Source organism: Buceros rhinoceros, unplaced genomic scaffold (genome assembly GCF_000710305.1).
Source record: "Buceros rhinoceros silvestris isolate BGI_N320 unplaced genomic scaffold, ASM71030v1 scaffold16834, whole genome shotgun sequence".
Taxonomy (NCBI): Eukaryota; Metazoa; Chordata; class Aves; order Bucerotiformes; family Bucerotidae; genus Buceros; species Buceros rhinoceros.
In genome coordinates, this window is record NW_010409002.1 from 24,139 (window position 1) to 48,561 (window position 24,423).

Consider the following 24,423-nt stretch of genomic DNA (forward strand, 5'->3'; position numbering starts at 1 on the left):
CAAATGGTTTTTGTCAAACACACATTTTGAAAGAACTTCTGACCCTCCTAACAATTATTTCTTTTTCACGAAGGTATAAAGTTTCATCAACATGTCAGTTTTAAGAAACAACACCCACAATGTTGCTTCAGAAAAGCCCTAAACCCAGAAATACTTTCATTTGCTCATCCCACCTCAGGAGTGGCGTATCTATTTTCTGCCTCTTTTAATCCCTGGATGATAACACATGGAGCAGACTGGATCCAGCCCCTGTCAGGTTCTGCTGGAAATGTCTTTCTTGGCGGGAAGGAGGAAGACAGTTTTTAAAGGAGTTCTGCTATTCAGGGATGGTCCACAGCCACTTTAACCAGTTGTTGGCACGGCTTTGGCTACACTGACAGTGATTTTGCAGCAGACAGGACTTGTCAGCTACCCTGGATATATAAAGAAGGATTTTACACTAGAACAACAAGTTAAAAAATTTCAGGTGCTACTAGAAAAGAATAAAGGGGACCTCTTCCGCTCCAGAGATCAGTAAAAAGCTCCAGTACTGCCTTCCTGAAATTGAAGCCTTCAACTGGCTTTTTAAAGATGTTCACAGCCATGCTATTAACCATCACAACTCTCCTCCCTTGAGCTGACCTAGCTCTCGCAGCTGATCCAAGAGCAGGGTTAGAAGACCAGGCAGGTGCAGAGCATTTCACCTTAAAGGGAAGTGAAATGGAAGACCCAATGCTGAACTTTCCCAAAGTGCTTATGGCCTCAGCAACCTACCAATCCCAGATACATCTGGCAACATCAGCACTAAACTTCCTTTAGTCTGAAAGTCCTTACAACAGAAGAATTAATTAATTAATTAAGGCAGTCACCAGGATTTGGAATTCCTCTTAAGAATCCACTACCCTCCCCTTTTTTCTTCAAGGGACACATTTAACTGAGTGCATTTAACTGGGTATTGATTTATCCCAGCTCTGCATGGACATTCCCTGGAATCAACTCCTTTATGCTGTATTATTCTCAGACGACCGTCTGCTCAGGCGTTACATCTTCAGAACAGAGACAGTAAAAAGATGCCTGCAAATCAGACTAAAACCCAATTCATTGTTAGGCAGTGTTGATAACATCCACGGTCAGCCCAAGATTTGAAAATAAAGTAGCTCAGCTTTCCTAGTAAGGTCACATACTCAGATATAAAAATGCCACCTCCTATGGGTGTAACTGAAACTCAGCTGGTTTCAAGAAGCAGGAACTAGAGATGAACTGTAAAAATGAGTCGTAAAAACTGTGGAAGCCAGTGCCAAGGGTTTTCATGTGGCCTGAGCAAATGCCACACCAGAGGCAAGCTGTATCTCCAGGCAGCCAGTTTCAGGAAGGTCACTGCTTTGCAATCCGTCCTGTTCAGAATACTTTACTGGAAAAAATATATAACAGTGTATTGGTTGGTAACCTTCCTCAGAGCAAGAACTCAGTTAATTCACACTGATACAAACTCCAACAGCTACAGGAATTGACTGTATGAGTACTGTAAACACAGACACACAAATACAAATGAATTGTTGTTTAATGATATATTGTACATATTATGTACTTTACTACAAACACACCAAGCTGGCTGTTTGGCTTCTGGATTGAGAACTTGACTGCTTTATTTTCTGATTTCTTGGTATTACATTGACCTTCAGCTACTCTGATAGCCACAGCACTGTTTGTTCTGGTCTCTTAGCTAGCTGAAGGCCTGCTGACAGAACCAAGACACCACATTTGCCGTGCTGGTACTGGGTTTACTTTGCTATGGGGACCAAGCTTGTAGCATAGCTGGTTTCTTTCAGATACAAAGTTGCTGGGGCCTTGAAGAAAAAAATTCTTCAGAAGGGACATTCTGCTTCACATTTCCATGTTGCTGATAGTTCCTGTATCCTCTGACAGCATCTATGAATATCCAAGTAGGTTTCAGCACGCCTCTTGGCGACAGTGGAAGAGCCATGAGAAGCTATTCGGATGTGTGCTTTTCAGAGAACAGCAAGTGTGGAGTATCCTGTTGCCACTGAAGCACCGGGCTTTGCACCATACCTGCTGCAGTGTCATTGTAAACCTGCCCGTATTTCAGAGCAGGCTGCTGTACGCAGGGAAACGTAACATCCAGCATTGCTTGAGACCAGTTAATCTTTGGACAACTGACCCTTACTTTTTGCTCTGGGAGCAACCTGAAGTCTGCCTGGCAGAACTGGACAGAGCAGGTTATAAGGCCCCCTATTTCACTACTTAAAGGGACATTGAAACAAGGACCAGCTTTATCAGATGACTAAATCAACACCTAAAAGGATTAGGAGAGGTATCAAAAATAAAGTGTAAATTGAGCCTTTCCCCCCCCTTTTTTTTAAAAAGAGTAAACTCAAAGAAATTTGATACTGACTTCCATCTACATTTCTGTTACAGAGGTAAACAAAATATGAGCAAATGGAGAAAAATTTAAGGAACATTGGCTGATAACATTCTTAGACATTTCACACGTTTTTGAAGACTGCCTTGTCTTGACTTTTAAATACCTCTTGGACAACAGACTTAGGAATTTGCCAAGGCTTCCCTGAGAAACAGTATCATTTCAGAAGCACGTTTTTAAGAGTTCGTCAGAGTACTTGAGTAAAGTGCTTGCTGAGTAAATAAATACCAAATAATTTTGCTATCGCTTTCCTTTCTAGAATTCTCAAACTAGATTTTAATTGCTGTGTTATAAAATTAACACATAAACTAGTTAGAACACACTAGTGTTTCTCCTTCAGCATATTTCCCTTTCTCGAATAAACAAAATAAATCTTGCAAGACAGATCTGCAGGTAACATTTTAAAGAAACTTGCATTTTAAGTTTGTAAAAGCCCCTTAAAAGTCAGTTTAAGTCTTATCTTTCATGTACAGCTTAAAGATGACAAAGAGTGGACTGCCGAACAGGAAGGTCGTCATTAAAGTCTACAGTAACCAAGAATTAGTTTATGTACTACCGAACTTAAGAAACTATTTTTCTTTTCCAAGAATTGTTCCACCACTTTAACAAAAGAAAAAAAAAACCCCAAACCTTCCTACTGATTGTTGAACATGTGTTAGCTCTGAGATACTATGGCTGTGGAGAATCAGTCACTTCTAAATATTTAATGTACTGAATTCAATGGCATTGGATTAGCAATGCCAGCTCGCTTCAACTGCAAAGAAAAAGACAAAAACTAAGCAGTGCTGTTTTCAGCACACGTCTGACACACCTGATGATACACGTCTGATACGCACTAGAACTAAACTTGCCTTGCATTTGCTTTTCTTTAGTTCCTTGCACAAGCACAAAGTAACAGGGCACTTCATATACAACTTGGCACACGGGTATTTCCATCTCAGAAAATCAAGGTTGTTACCGCAGAGGATGTGTGCACTGTGTTATGGAACTGCTGCTGGTGAGGTGGCACCAGCTTCAGGCAGCACAGGGAGCCCAGCACATGTTCTCATGCATTAACAGGCCAATCCAAAGTCTACTGAAGGCAAAGAGAAGTCTCACCCTTGAAAATTCTCCCTCAGCCAAGCATAATCAGCTGACTTCAAAGGTTTACATTAAAAAAATGTGCTTTTTTGGGGTTTTAATTTTCTTTTCTAAAGAAAGTCAATATATGTTCACTAGGCCCCACAGTACAGAACCTGTTAAAGTTTAAATCTTTTACATCCCATTCAAATGCCTTCCTTATACTTTTAAATGATTTGCCAATACCACACATCAATACCCATCTGTGTTATCAAAGGTATTTTTATTCGATATAGGTAAGACTATGCCTGGGCTAGCAACTTTCCAGTTTACGTAAACACAAGACAGATCTAACAGTTTGCATTCAGCACTGTATATGTTACAACAAATTAGCTAATACTTTCAATTTTTCTTCCATAAATCACAGCAAGAACATTGAAGTTCTTTTTAAGAAAGGAGATAATTAAATACTACACAAGGTATTTTAACAAAGTCTATTTTCTCACTAGAATATCTTGAAATAATACCCCTAGTTTAAATGATTTGGTGTGGTAAAACAGAACAGACTGGACTAGAGGTATCCCTGTGTCCAGCAGTGACTTTGTTTTCACAGCATGATTTAACACCTTTATATATTCTTTTATAACTAGAAACTAAAATTTGCATTTCTATCCTATCTTCCACCCGAGAATATGAAGGAACGTAGAACCTTCTGATAACCTCCTCCCTCCAGAGGCAGACTGACCACTTCAATAGCTGCAGAAACAAAACTACAGTGAGATTTCTGAGAAATGCCCAGCTCAAAGAGGAAAACGATAGCAAAACCAGTCTGATATTCTTTCTCTTGTGTTCAACTGGCAGATCTCCATTCTTTCTCTATTTATCCCAGCCCTAAGTCACCGTGTCACCTATTTTGTAACATTCATTTTTTGTGTGCAGCCTGTTCCCTGTAGCCCAAAAGGACATGCAGTCTAGTAAACTAAGGTGCACACGACAAAAGGAAATGGAGCAACTAGCTTGAGACACGACCACTTAACAACATAGCTAAAACAATTTACAAGTTAAGCTTTATCATCAAAATGGAAGTTTAATTTATATTTTCAACATGAAATACAATAAAATACAGTGTTGTGCTGACAGACATGCTTTTCTGCAAGATTGGGTCCTGTCTTGTACATTCTGATTTTAAATAGATTTAAGTCCTCTCTTAAACTTTTCCTGTACTCTGATGTTCATTGTAATTAACTCACTAAAAGCCAGTATTGATAAAGCACATGATGTACGCGATGACATACAACGGAACACAACAGTTACTCAGTTTTGGTTTATCTAGTGCTAAGTTACACACGCATTCTTTCAAAACTCAAAAGCCAGCTTCCGTGGAGTCATGAACTGCGTCACCATTTCATCTGTGACCTGCTTCCGTCTCTCTTGATGAGCTGCTATCAAGGGCTGCAGTGTTTCAATAAGAACTTTCTTCAGCTCTCCCGTGAGCAACTCCCCGCTTGTGTATGCCTGTCAAGAAAGTGCTGATCACTAAATATGATGCTGTATAGAAAAAGACTCAGCGACAAGTATTTCTTTAGAAGTCTGGTGCTGGCAAATACAGATTTGGATGTTTTAAAAAATAAAAATATAAAAACATTTTAAAATGAATACATGCCTCAGAAGGTCAGGTTGTATCACTGAAAATGTAACTAACTGGCAAAATTGCTTGTCGCCTTTTAAAAGATTAAGGCAGCTGGGCCATTTCATATGTGACAAGTTATACGGACTGAATAAACTCCATTCACAAGAATTTAACTGGGAAATCCTGTAATTATTTGCAGGAAACTCCATATTTTTCTCCCCAGAATCCCAGTTAAAACAGTCTTTCCTAAGCCGTTTTTTGTTGTAAGAGGTACCAGTTCCCATATTTTCCTCCCACTGCATTTGGCTAAGAGATTAGATGTGACTGAAGCATCCTTTTTATAGCAAAGACACTCAGAATCTGTGTTCACACCAGTAGTCATACTCATAGCTGGTAATCTGTTCAGTTGCTCCAATACTGAAAATGCTTTAGCTGGAAGCACAGGCTAACAGCTGGCTGGTTCAGCCCTGGTTAGAAACCATGGCTGGGGCCATTCAGCTATGATTTGAAATGGCAGTGAACATGATAATCTCACCTTCCCTTGTCATCAAGTCATTCATGATAGCAATTCAAGGTACAAATGTTGCTGATGCTCATTTAGCAACAGCCAAGTAGTTAACAAGAATGAAAGGAACTGAAATTTCAGTAGGGTTTTTTTGGGGAGTAGGAAGGTTTGTTTTTTTTTTAAAGATTTGTTTGTTTGCTATAAAACCAGTGATAATGATTTCTCTGAGTATTCACTTCTGAAAAATTTTCCTTCTGGCACTGTAACTGAAGCAGCTCCATTACTGCCACTACAGTGGCACAACTTGTGTTGTCTAATCTGGTTCTGAGGCAGCACTGCAGCAAGCTGCTGGCTGTGGTCTAGGATTTGAGCTCTGCAGCAGTCTTAGGCTGATTATTGTTGCAGCGGTTGGACCCTAAAGGAAAACTACTCAATGTGTAAATGTGCTCCAGAATTCCATACCGAATTCACAACACTTTGCATGGGGATTAGTAATTATCCAACACTGCTCTTGCGTGGGAAAGACTAGAAAGTTGGATGTGAAACTGTAGCTGTTGACCTTCTTGCAGCTATTTCCAGTAGGAGAAAACTGATGATGTGACCCGGACACTATCAACTACAGATACAGCCTTTCGGAGAAGGCACACTGCCATGTATTGATGATTGTCACACAGCTGAAGCAAATGAAATGTCTTGTCACCAGCCACGGGGACAGAGGTCTGCCAAATAAGTTTAAGGAAAATGCAACTTAGAATCCTTGCACTTAAGGAACAGGCAGAGTGTATTATACAACTAAACCAACGCTACTCCTAAGCTGGCCTCATCTGAAAGGTAGGGGAGTTACTGTCCTCACAGTAACAGAGATTCTTATGAAAATACTAGGGAGTTGTTATTTTTTTTAAAGAGATGGACTGGCCTGTGAGAAAGAAGAACAGTGCAAACAGATACAGAGATCTTAATGTTGAATCTCGCAAGGGATGGAGAGCGCAGGAGTAACAACACAATTACCTTCCTGGAGAAGGTTCATAGGAGGATTTAGTTATAGCTTTGTTGAGCACTTAGTTACAGCTTTGCCCTCACAATAGTATTATCCTCAACTTGGCTACTTACCTGCTTCAGTTGTTCAAGCCTGTCATCATCTTCTAGGAAGAAAGTCAGGTACATAAAAGACACATCAACATCACAGTTACCTCCATACTTCCTGTGCTCTTCAATAGTATCTCTGCCTCCTGAGAAGGCATGCTTGTTAATCTGAAACAACATAATGACATGATGGTACCATTTCTACAGAATTCCAGATTACTATATTGTAAACAGAGGTGTATCATAATCCTCCAAATTCTGTATTAAGTATTAGCTGAAGGGTGAGTAGGTAAAGGTAATGCAGAGCCTCAGGACTGAAGCAGAGACCCAAAAGGAGGTCACTAGAATGCATCAGGGACAAACTGCTACACACATACTCCTCCGACTGCACAATCAGAACAAAAATGAAGCAAAAATTAACCAAGACTCAGTCAAAAAAGTTTGAAGTCTCTTTTGCTGAAGCTCTTGTCTGTTGGATAGAATTTGTGCCTACAGGAAATGTACTTCATGTAAGAATAAAATAACATATTCACTTCATCATGAAATTAATTTTGAAAGAGATTAAGGCGGCATGGAGAATTTTGAAGAAATCTTAGAGAGAACCTAGCCTCCTACTCTTTTTTGGGAAAAGGAAAACAAGAGAAAGCAAAGTTAGAAATTACAAAACTCTGGCTAGAATAGCTGAAAATAGACAAATGCTCTGTTGTTCAGTCTAAAACTGTAGCAATTGCTGACTCTCCTCCCCCTCTTTTTAAACATAACGTCCTACAGGCAGATGAACTGCACTGATGGACTGTCCTGGTGAACTGTACTGGTGCACTGATGTACCTGCTAATCCCATTCCCAGTAAACTCAGAGGCCGCTGCCCTATTTTAAAAATTTACACATGTGTAGAATTCTCAGAGGGTGCTAAGATTCCTACAAATTTGAAGAAAATAAATCACCAGGAAGAGGAAAGAAAAGTATTTCTCAACCATAAGCTGAGCTTTCATTTGGCTCTTGTATCTTTTCAGTTATCACCTTCATCAACCAGCCAAGAAACAAACACGCATATGAAGTAGATTTTTTTTTTAATTCTGATATCAAGAAACTGCTATATATTTATAATTTCTGAACATTCTTACTATCTGTATGACTGTCTAGTGCTTTTTTAATCTTTCCAACCACCATGTTATAGCTGATGTCTTGTGACAACAAATTACCTACAAAAATGACGCACTGATGAATATCTTACGAAAACAGATGGCCATCTGTCATATTACATCTACTCTTATATTGTAGAACAGCCAGAACAGCTGTCTCAGTATCTGTAAAACGAAGTTTTTACATGTTGTTTTGCACTTCCCCTCACCCCTCTCCTTACTAGATTTTGAAAGTCTTTGTATGAATTTTTTTCTACATCCCTCATCTCTACAGTTTGTCCTCTTACTGAGGCGAGAGGGATTAAATACAATGTGCCAGGTGAAGGCACATTCTTATTTTATACAAAATGTTTCCTATATTAATCTAATTTTTCACATATTCTGGCACCTGCTTGTTGACTGAGTGTTTCCATGATTTATTTATAGTGGTGCAATGATCTTTTCCCTGAATTAGTACAGACTGAGAACCTAAATAACACTGTCAAGGAAAACAAACAAATAATTGAGCTGTAACTTCTTGCTGATAGGTAAAAAAAGAATAGTTTATTATGTTCTCATTCAGCTCCTTGGATTTCCTAGAAGCTCCTCGGCCTTTCCCAAAAGCTAGTAATATTTCATCTTCTATTACCTGTAAGTTTTGAACCTCATTACTTAGCAATGTACTAGTAATCTGAAAAATGCTGTGAGTAGTAATTTTTCTGTGCAGCAGTGGCACTCTCCTTTTAACCTTCATTCATCATCAGAAGTCACCTTTCCTACTGTGTTTTTGAATATATTGACCATAGCAGTAATTGGTCTTTTACTCAAGCTCTATTTCCATAGACTTGTTTCTGATGGGTTTCAGAAGCTGAAATAAATCTCAAGTTTCATCAATTACTCAGTACTTTACATTCAAATTTTTTCTTTACAGCTTTTGTATTTCAAGTATCTAGAATTACTTTGTTATTTTTCCAACTAGTTTAAAGACAGCAGAAATAGGACTTATCAGCTGGACACAAAGCATCTTGGATCTCTTTGCAGATTAATAGCTACTAGCGTGGAAAAAATTGGAAGAATGTTACCAGCGTTGCCACTAACCATGTATCTTTTTCATTGTTCTGACATATAGTTATTCTGGTTATCATGCCTATAAATCCTTTCCCAAAGACTGATTTTTATTTATTTTTTTAGAATAACATAACACAGATGAACTTTTGCCAAACTAAATCACCTGACACTGGATAAGAGGGAATTTCCTTTGAGCTCAAAAATGCCCTAGGAATATACTCAGCTGGGAGAAAATACCCCTTCTGAAACTTAGGTGAAATTCAACGTAATATTTATTTGTGAATTGGAGGGAGGAGTGTGACCTGTGTTGTAACTGATTGCAAGGTTTGGTATTTTCAGCAGGGAGAGGTAGTCAAGAGAGAGATGTTTATTTGATTAACATCATGGACTGTCAGATTTCAAAACTATGGCGACATAATATTTATTTTAAGAGCATAACCCTCCGTAGCTCTTATTCTTATACCGCTGCTCTGCAGGTACAAGATAAACAAACATGATGTTTTGTGTATTATTCCAGCTAACGTCTGTAGTATTAGACTCGTTGGCAAGGCAACAGATTATATTTGCTACCCAAGCTGTATTTCATAACTCAGTCAATTCCTGAAGATGCTTTGCCATAAAATGTATGGGAAAAAGGATTCAGATATGTTCAAAGAGAACATTAAACAATTGCTATTGTGAGGATCACCTCTCCTTTTTGTTATAAAGCTTTGTGCTCTCAGGTTTTGCAAGTCCTTACCTTTGTCTTGATTTGCTTGGGTGTATCGGTGAGGAAGATGGAGGAGTTCGGGTCACTAGCACTCATTTTCGTCTGTGCTCCTTGCAGGGCTGGGAAGAAGACAGAGTGCAGTAAGGCTGGTTTAGGCTGTCCAATTCTAGGTGCTACATCCCGGGTCATTCTAAAATAGGGATCCTAGAACAACCATCAATAAAAGCACAGAATAAAGTTGAAAAATGTGATTTAAATGTGATTAGTGCTGACTCATTCATGCCTTAACAGGTGGTCTCAAAAAACTCAAAAACAAAAAAAGGAAAAACCAAACCAAACAACGAGATGTTCCAGAACCTACTTTCAATCCAGTTCATCCACAGGAACAATCAATCATTCCATAGTTTTACAGTAAACTCTGATTTTCTCAATTAATAGGCATATTTACAAAGATTTACATGAACTGAAACAGTTGTGAAAACTATGCTTAGTATGCCTAAAGCTGGATGCAGACTTAGATTCAAGCGTCCTCCCGAGGCATTTAACAATCAGCCCATAATCTGAACTAAATCAATAATCAAGCTGGCAGTGTTGTCAGATGATCTGACTTAAACCAACTGCAGTAATATTACCACATAATATTGCGGCTGATGAATGGAATTACATAACCTTCCAGTGCCTGTCCCTGTGATTAAATTGGCTAAAGATGCAGACAGTGAAGAATATGATTCCTAGAAACAATACTTATTTAAAGTAATGACACTATCTGTAGCCAATGTTTTTCCACCCTCTATGTATAGATCTGAATTGTTAAGGTTCTGCAGCCTTTCTGGCAAACCATTTCAGTGTTTCTTTATTCTTGCCAGCAGAAGGCTTTTCTCTACGGTTCATTGTAAGTCTCTTGTGTTGCGTGTTGAACTCATTACATCTTGTCCTATTTACCCTGGAGATAGTCAAAAGTTACCTCCTATCCCCTATCCTTATCCCTATGTCAGTAAACTTATACATAGATTTTACTGTCTTTCATAGATATCAGTTCACTGTGAACTGGGTTGGGATCAAGACAGATCCTAGACTGGCAAGAATGAGTAACACATGATTAACGATTGATTGGTTAAGCTTTCATCTTTGTCAGGACACAGCACAACATCCTTTTATCTCTTCCAGGTTCTGTGCCACAAAAGCGCTTGCAGGAATCTTTTACACGTTTTGATATTCCACCGTGAAGCTTGAATGGTACATTACAAAAACAAATCCATGAAAAACAAACTAAGTAATATGATTTTCTTGCCTGATCGATAGCACATGGAATAAGACACTGAATGTTCTCCTTGCCATTGAAGATCTGTGGGAATGATGAACTGAAGGATGGAGCAGCTTGAATAGCAGGAAAGCTGATCTTTCCTAGAAAACATGATGTTTGGAAAGGCTAAGCAGCCAACATAAGCAATGATACATAGAACTTTTTGAAGTATGTAAAATGCACAAGTGAATCATTCAGATACTCAGTTGAAGACCAGCTTCTATCTTTATCAAGCAGTGTTGCCTTATCTGAGGAAACTTGATCACCATTACCTTCTACAACGTCAACAAACGTTCAACCAACATACAAACTAATGAAAAAAGGCAGGCCTTATGATCACAAAGGTTTTAGGAAAGGTTCATCAGCGCATACTCTCTTCATCAGTGAACCATCTACCCTTCTCAGAAATACAACTGACTATCTCATCATTCTAAGCTGCTCATTTGTTTTTTCTCTCTGTGAGAAAATGACTATAGAGCTACTTTACCAGGCAAGTTCCCCTCTAAGATCTTAAAACCATTGCTATATGCATGCTCTACTCATGAAGCATCTCAGATGTATCTAGTTTTCTTTTTTATACAGGGTGACCAATCTGCTTCCCTGATCAAAATCCTCTCAGAACAGAAAGCAAAGAGCAGATTTTTCCAACAAGTAGGAATCCGTTCCTTGGTTACAGTGAGGCTGCAAAGCTGTTACTGGCCCAATTTCTGGTCAAACAACAACGTTAGTGCTCAGGAACACCAAGGTTTTAATGCCATCTTTGACACAGAATCTTTTTTTTTTTTTTTTTTTTTTTTTTTTTTTTTTTTTTTTTTACCAATGTGATAGAAACTTGCAATCACAGTTAAGTAAATGGAAGAGAGAGTTACTCAGCACCTTGATAATCAGGCTTTTCAGCGCTCCTTAACTTTTTGTCATATATATATATGTGTATGCATGTTGATATAACTTTCTGAAGAGAAAAATTTCTATATGTATTTGTCATAGTAATCTCTAGGAGGCGTAATTGACTATAGCTGCAATCATTATATATAAAAAAGTTCTTTATCCTGGGCACTTTGACGCTGGTGTTTTGTACTGCACTGTTAGCTAAGGCCAAAAAGGTAGGTATCACGCTAGAAATTTTGCTGTAAAGTGTTTTCTATAGCGAAGGAACCACAATAACTCCCTTTTTGAATCAAGACTAGAAACATGGATCTTCTTGCTTTTTCTACCCATCTCATGAGTGGTAGATACTAATCTCTTTAAATCATTACTTATATAGTGCCACAGAGTGAAAGCAAGCATCACTTCTAGTAACTCAGAATATTCCATACCAATGCAATCGCTGTCAGTAAAGCCAAAGATTCCTTTCACCTGGTTAAATGTAACATGCTTCTGAACTTTGACGATGTTTTTGTAGAATCCGGTACTTGTCCTGTGACAAAGAAAGTGGTAAAATAAAATGAAAAGGGCAGAGGAGTGCTCCAAAAGCTGAGAATACAAAAGCCATGCAGGATTAAATCTCACCATTCCAGACTTTTTGTTGCCCATTGAGATGATAATTAGAGAATTATTTCCAAACAACATTATGCCTTGGGTTCTTCTCTCGCTCCAAAATCTACTGCAAACGTCTTTTGTCACCATTAACTGTCTAAACGCAGAAATATTTTGATTTGGCAATGGTGCCAAAATGCCTCGCAGAGCCCAAAGTTTACCTTTTCTTACGCTTCCCTGTGGACTCAGGCAACCCGAATGGATCATGCCTTCTGCGTTGCTTAGTATCCCCAGTGCATATCCCATACAGGACATTGCGGGTCATCAAAGGAGCACTAGGCTCAAATCCTCTAAATCCTCATTTTCTACAGACTAAGTTTCCTTCACTGGAATTTCTCTGTCAGCAAACACAGCAGCAGCATTTCCAAATTAAAAATAGCTTAGCAAATTCCTCCTTTTTTTATTTCTGCTGAAGAGCTGAAGCAAAAGGAACAGCAGTTCCGACTCACCCTAGGTCAGCCGCAGGGCAGGTATGTGTTAAGGCAACTTTTCTAAGTAAAGAAAGTTCAGGGGAGTGACAGGAAGAAAAACTGCTTTGTAGGCTCTGTGTTCTGGGGCTGTATGTTATACAGTTCATCTCTGAAACATATATTCTCTCATCCAAGTCTTTAAGGAAGCTCAGTGCCCCACATGGGGCACAACTTCAACACTTAACTTCTTCCTTCTGAGATGGCAGTTCCAATAGCAGTTTCTTTTTCTTAAATTATCTTTAAACTTTACTCAAAGTTTAAATAATAATCTTGCATGGTGTATTATTAAATAAATTGACCACTACAAGTTGCTGGGATGCCTTTCATGAACACAGATGAAGTGTAAACACATCTCAGAGATTTTGACAAAACAACCTGGGTGTCTTGGTAATTTAGGTATTACAATTTAGCTAGTTTAATATATTTTTCATAATTTAAATTTAAGCATTACACACACAAGTACTTGTTCATATGTTATACAGGAGGATTAAAATAGTCTATATATAAAAGGTTAGGAGAAAAATTGGTACATTTCTATTCTAAGTGTTGTAAAACTTGTCTTGAAGGTTTCAAATTCAGATACATTTATTAAAACATTGCTGGCTGTCAAAGCTGGAAAGAAAATACACTTCATTTTTTTCATTACAATGCTGTAAAGAAATTTATACTTACCCCAAATAGTCTAAATCAGAAAACATAAACGTTTTATTGACATCAAAACCACATGCAATGATGTCTTTTGCATTTTCTCTAGCGTACTCATATGCCTTCTCAGTTGTCAGGTCCTTCCAAAGGTATTTCTCATCATCAGTTAACTGTATAACTAAGGGAACATCAAATACTTCTTGCAGCCACCTAAAAGCAGCAGAAAGATTTTTATCTCTAAGTAAGTCAAAATGAAGACTTAAGTCCCACAGCTATTTTTATATATTTAAACAAAAGTATATAAAGAGGTCTGCTATTTTCTTTTTATGCATATGCAGTGATGTTTTTGTGAAGAGAATAAACATTTTATACAGATTATAATGCCAACTTAACAGGAAAAAAGACCCACTGTTTCCTGCACAGCAGTTTCTTGATAGCAGTCACCAATCGCAATGGAAACAGAATTCAAAGAGATTTTCAGCTCTTTGAGTCCAATGTCTCTGTGCCCTGCTACTGCAGGCACTGCTGTAGAGTAATGTTACCAAGTCTCATTACAAACTTGTTTTTAAGAACAACAAAAATGCTAAGGAGTGCCACAGAGCTGAGGATGCAAGAAAGAGGGCGTGGTGGCGATGCAGGGAATATGATCATTTCAGTGAAAAGGTAAGATTGCATTGCTTAACTTCATTAATATTCACCTCACATAAACTGAACTCCTTGCAAGGTATTGTTTTGGCAGTTCCATAAACCATGTTCAATATTTCCTCATAAAAAAATGTTTTGGTTAATACAAATGGTAGAAATAACTTACTTCGTGAATATAAATGGGATAAGATGACCAACATGCAGTGCCTGAGAGGATGGCCCTCTGCCTGTATAAAGGTAAAAGGACTTCTTATTTTCATAAGCATCAAGGATTTGGTCCATATCTCTGAAGAAAAAACAGAGAAAACATGATGCAACTCTTTAGAAGAAACATCCACAGCAAAAAGCTTCTCTTCAAAATCTGGGTGCTTTTAAAGCCTAATGTATTTATAAATAAAATATGGTATATTAAGTGCTCTAGAAATAAAAAGACTTTGTTGGTTCAAGCTTTTAATTTCAGAAAAGTATTGTCTCCTTCAGTCTCCATAAAAAGAACCTCAAAAAAATTTAAATGTAAAATTAAATTAAAAGTTAATATTTAAATTAAAATTAAAAAAAAGTGCAACTTTTAAAGTTACTTAATTGGATAAAAATTTCTAAGGCCTAGTAAACCAGAGCTGGTAATCATTTCCCAAATAGGTTCAAATAACCAGCTTGGAATGGCATCTGGTGGAGGTTATGCCCTGAATCACGCCCAGGCACTTAATTGAAATGCGACAGATGCCATGGCCCAAAAGCCCCACGCACTGTAACAATTACGTGGTGTAGCTGACTAGCAGGCTGGCGCTTTAGATTATTCCCTGAGTCTTTTTTGTGTAACAATACAGATGCAGAGGTCCACCTTGCTGAAACCAGCAGTGACACTGTGTGAGCCCTGGAATTCTCTGCTAGGCCAATGCCTTCGGCTGCTGATGCAGAGTCAAAAAGGGACCTGTACAAAGCAAAGATTCTGTGCACAGTTCTCCGATTTCAGATCCATCCACAATCTCTGGGATGCGCGAGGACATACCAGAAACTGATGCAACCAAGGGTTTCAAATGTTGCCAAGGGAAAACTGCGGTAGTTGCTAATGTCGAAGGACACAGTTGGTTTACCTTTGTATAAAAGAACATGGTCTTTCGCTAGTCAGAGGTTTCTCCCAATAATGCCCACAGAAGGTCTACCCAATAGGTAGACCTTTTCAATTTTAAAACAAGAAAAACCTACCTGTGAGAAAAAAAGATTCCTCTACGTAGAAAGCGGTGAGGTTTTTGCCCAGTAGCTCTTTCTATTCGATTTATCAGGTCTGTGTCAATTTTACTGCTGCCAAACCGAACTATAATCACAAAATGTTAAAAAAACAAACCAACATAAAATAAGCATAGCAGATCCAGATCCTGGATTACCAAGAACATACCAATACAGCCTAGATTAAAAAGAACATATCCATCTTGAAGTCTTCAAGATAAAATGGCAAGATTTTCCTGAATCTTGCCTGAAGTCCCAGCAGCCATTTCCAGAGGTTACTCTGCAGTAGGAGGCCCAGTTACTACATGGAGCAATACTCTGCTCCATCCATGACTGATTATAACTGCAGTCTCTCTGTAACAGGAGTGTTGATGCTCAGAACAAAAAACATTCCAAAGCACCATATTTAGGTCAATCACTTGGCCTCTGTAAGCCACAGGATAAAAATGGTTGTAAGACTCTGAATGTTCCTCTTTTGATGTATAAATTTTCTGCCTGCAGATCACATGGTTTTTCCAACCTCAAATAGTCTTCTGCAAACTTAATACTTCTCGATAGGGTATGTTACAGATGCTGCTCTCCTCAAGAGGCTTGAAAAAAGGTAATGCATAATCTCTTCATGCAATCAAGGCAGGCTTATTACTTGGTAGTTCAGGAAATCAGCTGATTAATAAACCAACATTTTAGGTGTAGTAATTTAACTCAAAAAAAGGTTTTGATAGAGTGAAATAGCAGTAGTTTTCCCTATTCCAAATAAATTTAAATTGGGAAAATCTTTTACTTCTTCAGTAAGGCTTCCCATACTCCAATCCCAATTTTTGGATGCTAATAAACAGGTCAATGCTCCATGATTTGGACTCAATCTAAAAAATCTAGAGAAGAATCTATTCTTTGCTACTGTTCTGCTCTAGTCAACATTAGAACAATGTGCAATATTAGTTATTGGAAATGTGGAAGTATTCAAGAGAAAAAAACAGAGCCTCTGGATGTAAAAATACATTTTATATGTACAAAATATCTAGACCCATCTATTCCAACTATCTTATTAAAGAGAGACTGGCAAATATCATGGTTATAAGACACATGTCCACAAGAGAGAAGCACTTTGGGTCTTCCTAGCTGTAACAGGAAATAATCATTCCACAGGAACACATTGCTGACACTTGACAAATTTAAAATGTCTTGACAGTACGCTAAAGAAACTAGAAACAAATAAATTAATCTAAATTCATGTATTATGCAGCTAATAAACTATGACTTACATGGCTACTATACTTCTGCCCTGTGGAAAACACAACAGTCACTATGAATGTCCCCCACAGAAGTAGGTTTACTTTGAATTCCCCCCTTACACATGTTCCTGCTTCCAAATTGTCAATTTCTTTTTTTAAGCCAAACGCAAGTAACATTAAAAGCCTTCCTACAGGAATATCGTAATTAACCAAAATGTCCTTCCAAAGACTATGACTTTCTACCAGAGCAGGCAGGCTTCTCATGTTACATCCTAGCACATGGTAATGAACCTTAGCTGGACAGGACGACAGCTGACACCACTGGACAACAGAGAGAACTGATTCCAGCAGGAGGCAGAGCTCTCTGCCTGTGCTGGTTACCCAGTGGACTGCCTTGGGTATGCAACTCACAAAGAAAATTAACCTGCAGGGCCAGCAAGGAATATTAAAGTACACTGGTGTTATTTGAAAAGCCAAATATTCAGGCACTCTGGGCTTATTATACTACACCAGACTAATTTCTTCCCCAGAAAAGGAAAGGAGAGAGGCCTTCCACCCCTTTACAGGACAGGTTCTTGAAGCACAGCATGGCTATTTTTAGTTCATTAAGGCTTTGCATACATCTCAAGAAAGACTATTTAGAAACACAGCCATCCTAATCAATGAGCCTGCAATGCTCCCAAGGGATTTATGGGGGAATGAGACACAAGAGACAAACCAATGCGTACACTGGTGCACCAGGATACTGAGAAGCCCTGAGTAGAGGGAGTTCTTCTACTACACTCTGGCCAAAAATGGGTATGTGCGATTGTTATGGGAACTGTTTTTTCCATTTTGTTATAAACTATTCACTCAACAGCCTTTCACAATCAAAAATCAGAAACTCCCACTGAAAGAAAGACTCAGTCTTGACAAGAAAGAAGATTGGTAACGTATCTAATTTGAACATCAGCATTTCTGCTATTCCCGATCCTCTACAACCATTTCATTTTCTTCCAGAATTACTGGTTATGCACAGCAATAACACAAGGCTTTGTACACAGTCATTAAACTTGAAGTTAGTAGGAATGAATGAGTAAATGGGAAGGAAAACTAGGTGCGTTATCACAGAATCACAGAATTCTTTGGGTTGGAAGCGATCTTTAAAGGTCACTTAGTCCAACCCTCCCTGCAGTGAGCAGGGACATCTTCAACTAGATCAGGTTGCCCAGAGCCCTGTCCAACCTGACCTGGAATGTTTCCAGGGATGGGGCATCTACCACCTCTCTGTGCCAGGGTTTCACCACTCTCATCGTAAAAAATTTCTTCCTTATATATAGTCTAAATCTCTCTTTTAGTTTGAAGCCATTACCCCTTGTCCTGTCACAACAGGCCCTGCTAAAAAGTTTGTTCCCATCTCTCATACAAGCAGTATTGAAAGGCCACAGTAAGTTCTCCCCGGAGCCTTCTCTTCTCCAGGCTGAACAACCCCAACTCTCTCAGCCTGTCCTTACAGCAGATTTGCTCCATCCCTTTGATCATTTTTTGTGGCCCTCCTATGGACGCGTTCCAACAGGTACATGTCTCTCCTGTGCTTAGGACTCCAGACCCAGGCACAGTACTCCACGTGAGGTGTCACCCGAGCAGAGTAGAGCAGCAGGATCACCCACCTCGACCTGCTGGCCACGCTGCTTTTGATGCAGCCACCTTTCTAGGCCATGAGCACACATTGCCAGGTCGCATCCAGCTTTTCATCCACCAGTACCTCCAAGCCCTCCTCTGCAAGCAGCTCTCAATCCCTTCATCCCCCAGCCTGTATTGATTTTAATGCAGGACTTTGCACTTGGCCTTGTTGAACCTCATAAGGTTCACATGAGCCCATTTCTTGCAGCCCCTCTGAACGACATCCCGACCCTCAGGCGTGTCAAGCACATTGCTCAGCTTGGTGTTTGCACTATTAACCAATGGGAAACAAGTTCCTGCTTAGAATATTTAATTCATTTGAGGTGAATTCAGCAGGTTATCGCACAAAGGCGGCACTGGGCCTATCTGCTGGCCCATTAGAATAAATGTCACTAAAAAGATGAATGCTGGTACACTGATTCAGCAACCAACGCTTTAACCCATATGTTTTTCAAGCTTTATTGCGTCTGCTTGTCCTAAGCAAACCTTAATTATTGAATGAATTTCTTCCTAGCAAGTAAAATGAATTACAAAATGGTGAAGTAATCATAATCTGGAAGAATGCTAAAAAGAGACTAAGTGAACATGCAAATGTTTGATTCAGCAGAACAATAGCAACTGGTAAGAGGCTAATCTTACACAAAGAGGAAACATGAAAATGCCCAGATTAATTTGGGCTAGTCACCCTAGAAATATTTATATGGTAATAGAGAAAGTGGTTAAAAGCTCTCTGGTATGTAGAACACTTGACTGGAAACACCTAAATATCTTTAATAAACATTCACAGAATGCACCACTCCCTTATCTTTGCCCGTCTTCATATTTCATGTTTAAAAAAAATGGGTATTTTTTCCCTATGTATTTCCTCTTATTCCTCTTATGAGGACATTCAAAACACAATTTAGGCTTTCTATCCTAATCTACAAATAATATGCCTTCCTGAACAGCTTCTGATAAGGACACTGTCTCCACTCCATAACAAGCTTTAAAAAAATTCCTAGCGTGCCTTTGATCTCCAGTGCTCTAGTTTTTACCAAAAGACAGCTTTCAACTCGCTGTACATAAGAAGGCCTGAGAGCTGCCATTTTCAAAAGCATATTTGCATTTGCTGACAGTTTATTGTCTACTTTTCCTCTTTGCCATTGCTGTATTATATTTACGTACAGAAAACTAATAACCTATGATTTGCTATACAGTAACTTTACTCACCAGGTCAGTCTCAATAATCTTTAAACAGTCATAGCAACTGGGAGAGGCTCCTGGGGACTGGAAGAAAGAGAATGCCTCTCCTACTTTGAAGAAGGGCAGGAAGAAGTAACTGTGGACCTACAGGTTGGCCAGCCTCACCTCAGTCTCTGGGCATGTGATGGAGCAAATAATCCTGGAAACCATTCCAAAACATTATTAAAGACATGAAGGTGACTGGGAGTACTCAGCATGGATTTACAAATGGGAAATCACGACAGACCAACTTCTATGAAGATATGACTAGCCTAGCAGATGAGGCAAAAACACTGGATATTCAACTTTAGTAAGGCTTTTGATACCATCTCCTGTCTTGTTCTCACAGATAACTGATGAAACCTGGGCTAGATAAGTGGACAGTAATGTGAACTGAAAACTGGCTGAACTGCCAAGCTCAAAGGGTTGTGACCAACAGCACAAAGTTCAGTGGGAGCTCAACATTATTTGTGTACTCCAGGGTGTTGATAGTGGGGCTAATAGTGTTTAATGTCTTCATTAATGATGTGCATGATAGGACAGAGTACGCCCTCAGCAAGTTGCCAGGTGACAAGGTACTGGAACGGGTAGCTGATACAACAGATGGTTGTGTTGCCATTCAAAGGGACCTCAGCAGGCCAGAGAAATGGGCTGACAAGAATCTCAGGAAGTTCACCAGAAGGGAATGCAAAGTCTGAAATCTGGGGAGGAATGGCTCTGTACAGCGGTAAAGACAGAGGGTCACCTGGCTGGAAAGCAGCTTGGCAGAGAAGGACCTTGGGGTGCTAGGATCCTGGGAGACAAGGAATTCAACAAAAAGCAGCAATGAGCTCCCGTGGCATTGGAAGGTCAAAGGCCCTTACGGGCTGCAATAGGAACAGTGCTGGCAGAATGTCAAGGGAGGTGATCCTTCCCCTCAGCACTGATGAGACACATCTGGAGTACTGGGTCCAGTTACAGGCTCCAGCATAAAAAGGACACAGACATACTAAAGTGAATCCAGCAAAGGGCCATAAAGATGAAGGGCTTAGAGCATCTGTCATACAAAGAGAGGTTGAGAGAGCTGGGATTGCTGAGCTTGGAGAAGAGAAGGATCAGGAGGGATTTTATCAATGCGTATAAATATGCAATTAGGGGAAGGTGGGGGTGGGGAGGAGTAAAGAAGACAGCACCAGATTTTTCTCAGTGACACCCAGTGAAGGGACAAGAGGCAATAGGCACAATTTGAGATAAAGGAAATTCCATTTAAACATATGAAAAACCTTCACATTGTGCACATGGTCAAATATTGAACAGGTTAACCAGGAAGGTCATGAGATCTCCATTCTTAGATATAATAAAAATCCCACTAGACAAAGTCCTGAGCAACCTGCTCTAGTTGACTCCACTTTCAGAAAGGGGGTTAAGTAGGTGATCTGCAAAAAACCCCCACCAACTTCTGCCATTTTGTACCACTTGCAACATTCAGCTCATGGCTTACCAGCATGGTTAGCATACAAAGCTCCTTCTCACTCATCCTTCTGCTCTTTGCTCATGGTCAGACAAACAAAAAAAAAAGACTCTGGGGATGTTCATGTCTAGTACTTAGCTAACAGAATCTTCCTTCCCAGTATATCTTCAGGCTGTTTTCTTGTATAATCATATACTTAAGTGCATATCTAGGACAACCATCTGAAAAGACTAACCTTTTCAATTACATAGTGAGTTTCGCACTTTCATTTCTTCCATGTTTGAATAAACACAAGCACACTGACAACTTTCTCTGGAACCATTTAGCAAATAAACAGATTATAGGTGGTAAGAGCTATCTGATGTCAAGTTCTTGGACAATATTTTTCGTTACTATTTTTAAAAGGGGCAAGAAGAGGAGTAAGTTTATCAATAACATGCAGTAACAGTTTCACTTCCTGAAGCCGCTAGGCTAGCAGCTAGTGTTCTTCTCTGAAATCCAACATATCATTTACAATATGCAGAATGATTCATCCAGCAAAATCCCCAATCCGCTAGTACCATAAATGTAAAAGCCCTTTAGGCTAACCCACCACTGTAGGGTAGGTCAAAAGATCATGTACGCACACATCCACACAAGCAGTTCCTGGAAAAAAAACCCATTGCTGTCAGGCTTTAACATGGCTTTAGAGAACTGATTTACAACGAAGTCATGCTAGCTATTCTGAGAAAGATCTTGAGATTGTGCCAACACAAGTATTCTACTCTCCCCACTTTTCTACAGGACCCCTCCCAAAGCCCCAAGAAACCTTGTCCATACTTTATAGACTAGTAACAAGAGATCTTGTCCACTTTGAGATTCTAATAATTATCTTTTTTCCTTTTCCCCACTGAAGTATATTTTTTCTTTGCAAACTTTTCCCTTTACAACTTCTTCTTTCTCCTATTACCTTCTGCAGACTAAGCCAATACGTACACACATTTGACATGATCTTACAAAAACATCACGGGTTAAAAGCATGATGTTACCAGCAATTGAGCTCCCTAAAGCAAATACACAGTTACTGCCACATAAGGGTGTATGGTCTATTGTGAGAAACAAGCTACTAAGCAGACAGCAGCAAGGTACAACTGAGGAACTAAATATGAATTGAAGATTGACAATAATGAAATAAAACCTGCAAAATTAGTAAAAATTAATGAATATTTCTCTTGCCTGTTTCTATGCGAGACTCAAATTACTAAAATACTTAAAATAGTGGTCTCTAAAACAAATGAGGAAATTAACCAACCCTGTTTCTTAAATTACACAACTCTGAAAATTTTGTAAACACTCCTTCTAAAATATTTTCCATTACATAGAATGTTTTTTGAATTAGGTACATCTTCCTCATCCCAGTAAGCACCTGCCTGTTTGATAGTGTGTTTTCTGAAGAAGTCATTACACTTAAAGATTTCTGCATTAGTTTTGGATCATCCTTGCCCTCCTTAATTTGGAAGTCAAGGCCGATGTGGAGAGATGATAGGAAGAATCCTACGCACGGACAGAATGTTCTAGGCTCTAGTTGTACTGCATCATAGGCACTGAAGAAGCAGATACTCAGTCATAGTGTCTTCATTAACATAACTTCTAATAACATTAACATAACTTCTAATAACCAAGAAACAAACCACAAGTAAAACTTCTATTGAAAACTGAAAAGTTCTCTGCAAAGGATTTAAGTCTTCCATAGGAAATCCCTGTCTGCGACATTTTCAGCAACCACAGCAAACTTGTTAGACGTGGAATACTGAGATTAGACATAAATTAAATGTTACCTATGATGGTTTTTATTAGGATTTGTCATGATCCTTTGCTGGTTTTGTGGTCACTGGGATCAGTTTAAATAGATTTCTTAGTATGAGTGAAGAAAGAGTGATACCTATGAGTTTGTCATAATCCACGCCTTTAGCATTTGATGTCTGCACAGTCCAGGGGTCCACAAAATCCTCATCCTCTTCTTTAGTTGTACCATTGTTTATTGATACAAGATCTTTTGGAGGCAAGCCTGCCTGGTAATCTTGTCCAGTTGTTGTTTTATATGACTGTTTTAGTGATAGCAGCATCCTCACGGCTGTATCAATTTCATCCTGAAAGAAGAAAAAAACTGTTTGACTCAACACACTTAAGATAGACAATTACATTAATGTCCTGACCTTTCAAAATTCTGTATCCATGCTTTGACATGAATTGCATTATTCATAAACTCTAAGCCTTTATTTACAAGTTTGCAGCATCACTGCCAAAGGTAAAAGAAAAGCAGACAGGCAGTTATCATTTCCTGACTGGCAGAATTCAGAGCATCACCATTGCCAAGATACTTAAAGCACCTCAGTTCAATTTCTGCCTGAGGGAAAAAAAAATGCTTGCCTGCTTTTCAGAAGCTTAACAAGCTTAACATTCTAAGCACTAATTTCTAAGATATATAAATATAATATACATTACTAATTTATTTTCTAATGCTTTTAGTGGCTAACCTTGAAATAATTTATTCATTACAATTCATTGGTAGACTTGAAGACAAACTAGAGCAAAAAGTTCTTTACAGCTTTCATAGTTATGACCTTTTCAATAGAAGCTACTGTAAGATCTCATGCAAGCAATAAACAGATCAACACTTTGTTTGAAGCCCAGTTTCCAAGGCTTTCTCCCACAGGTAATACACTAAGAGAGCCCATATTAAAACAGAACTCTCTTTGCCAGCATAACAATAAATAAGAATAATGAACTTGAAATTAATGGCAAATTACTAAATTACTTGAGGGAGACTAAGCAGGGACTGTCAGTTACAGAAAGACATATCTGCTAATGTTCAATAATGCATGGAGAAGAAGATTTTAATGCAGCATCTAAAACTAGGGAAGAAGGCAAGTGATGTAAGTTTTACTTGAGATCCAAATACCTTGGATCCTGTCACACAGCATGGCAACTGGCTGAAGGAGACTTCTAAGCCTATGACTCTGTTCTTAATTCTGAATTAAGTAAAAACTTTGCTCTTGCTAGTGACTATTTTGCTCCAGGTATGTCCACAGTTCACAAATGGACATAAGCGTTTTTTAAAAAGATTTTTTTTCCTTACTGCAATACAAAATAGATCTCAGAACAATCATTTTCTTCAGCATTCTTAAAGACAGACCTAACTAGAAAAGGGATGGGTTCAAAACATGAATTGCAAATACCTTTGGTGCTTTTCCTGCTTTCAGTGCTCTGACTTTCTCTCCTTGTTCAGTTACTCTTTCAAACAGCTGAAGTGGACTCAGAGATTTCAAATCACAGTTTGGACTATCAGCCATTTTGCTAGACTGCAAAAGATCTGCTTATTTACAATTCAACTAAATTTAATGTCTTCTAAGTCTTTGGCTTGTAGATTCAAAACAGCAGCAACAACAACTGTAGGGG

General features: G+C 38.8%; 1 protein-coding gene across 1 annotated transcript; it reads right to left on the bottom strand.

Annotated features, from left to right (window-relative positions):
• Window positions 1–4,717: 4,717 nt before the first annotated feature.
• WARS (tryptophanyl-tRNA synthetase) lies at window positions 4,718–24,413 on the bottom strand. The gene is made up of 10 exons (XM_010135086.1): window positions 24,204–24,413; window positions 22,907–23,114; window positions 15,400–15,508; window positions 14,360–14,479; window positions 13,576–13,758; window positions 12,214–12,314; window positions 10,886–10,998; window positions 9,625–9,798; window positions 6,724–6,864; window positions 4,718–4,993 (listed from the first exon to the last, which is right to left on the bottom strand). Exons 1-10 carry the CDS (start codon window positions 24,315–24,317, stop codon window positions 4,835–4,837), a joined length of 1,422 nt encoding a protein of 473 aa, XP_010133388.1. The 5' UTR covers window positions 24,318–24,413; the 3' UTR covers window positions 4,718–4,834.
• Window positions 24,414–24,423: the final 10 nt, after the last annotated feature.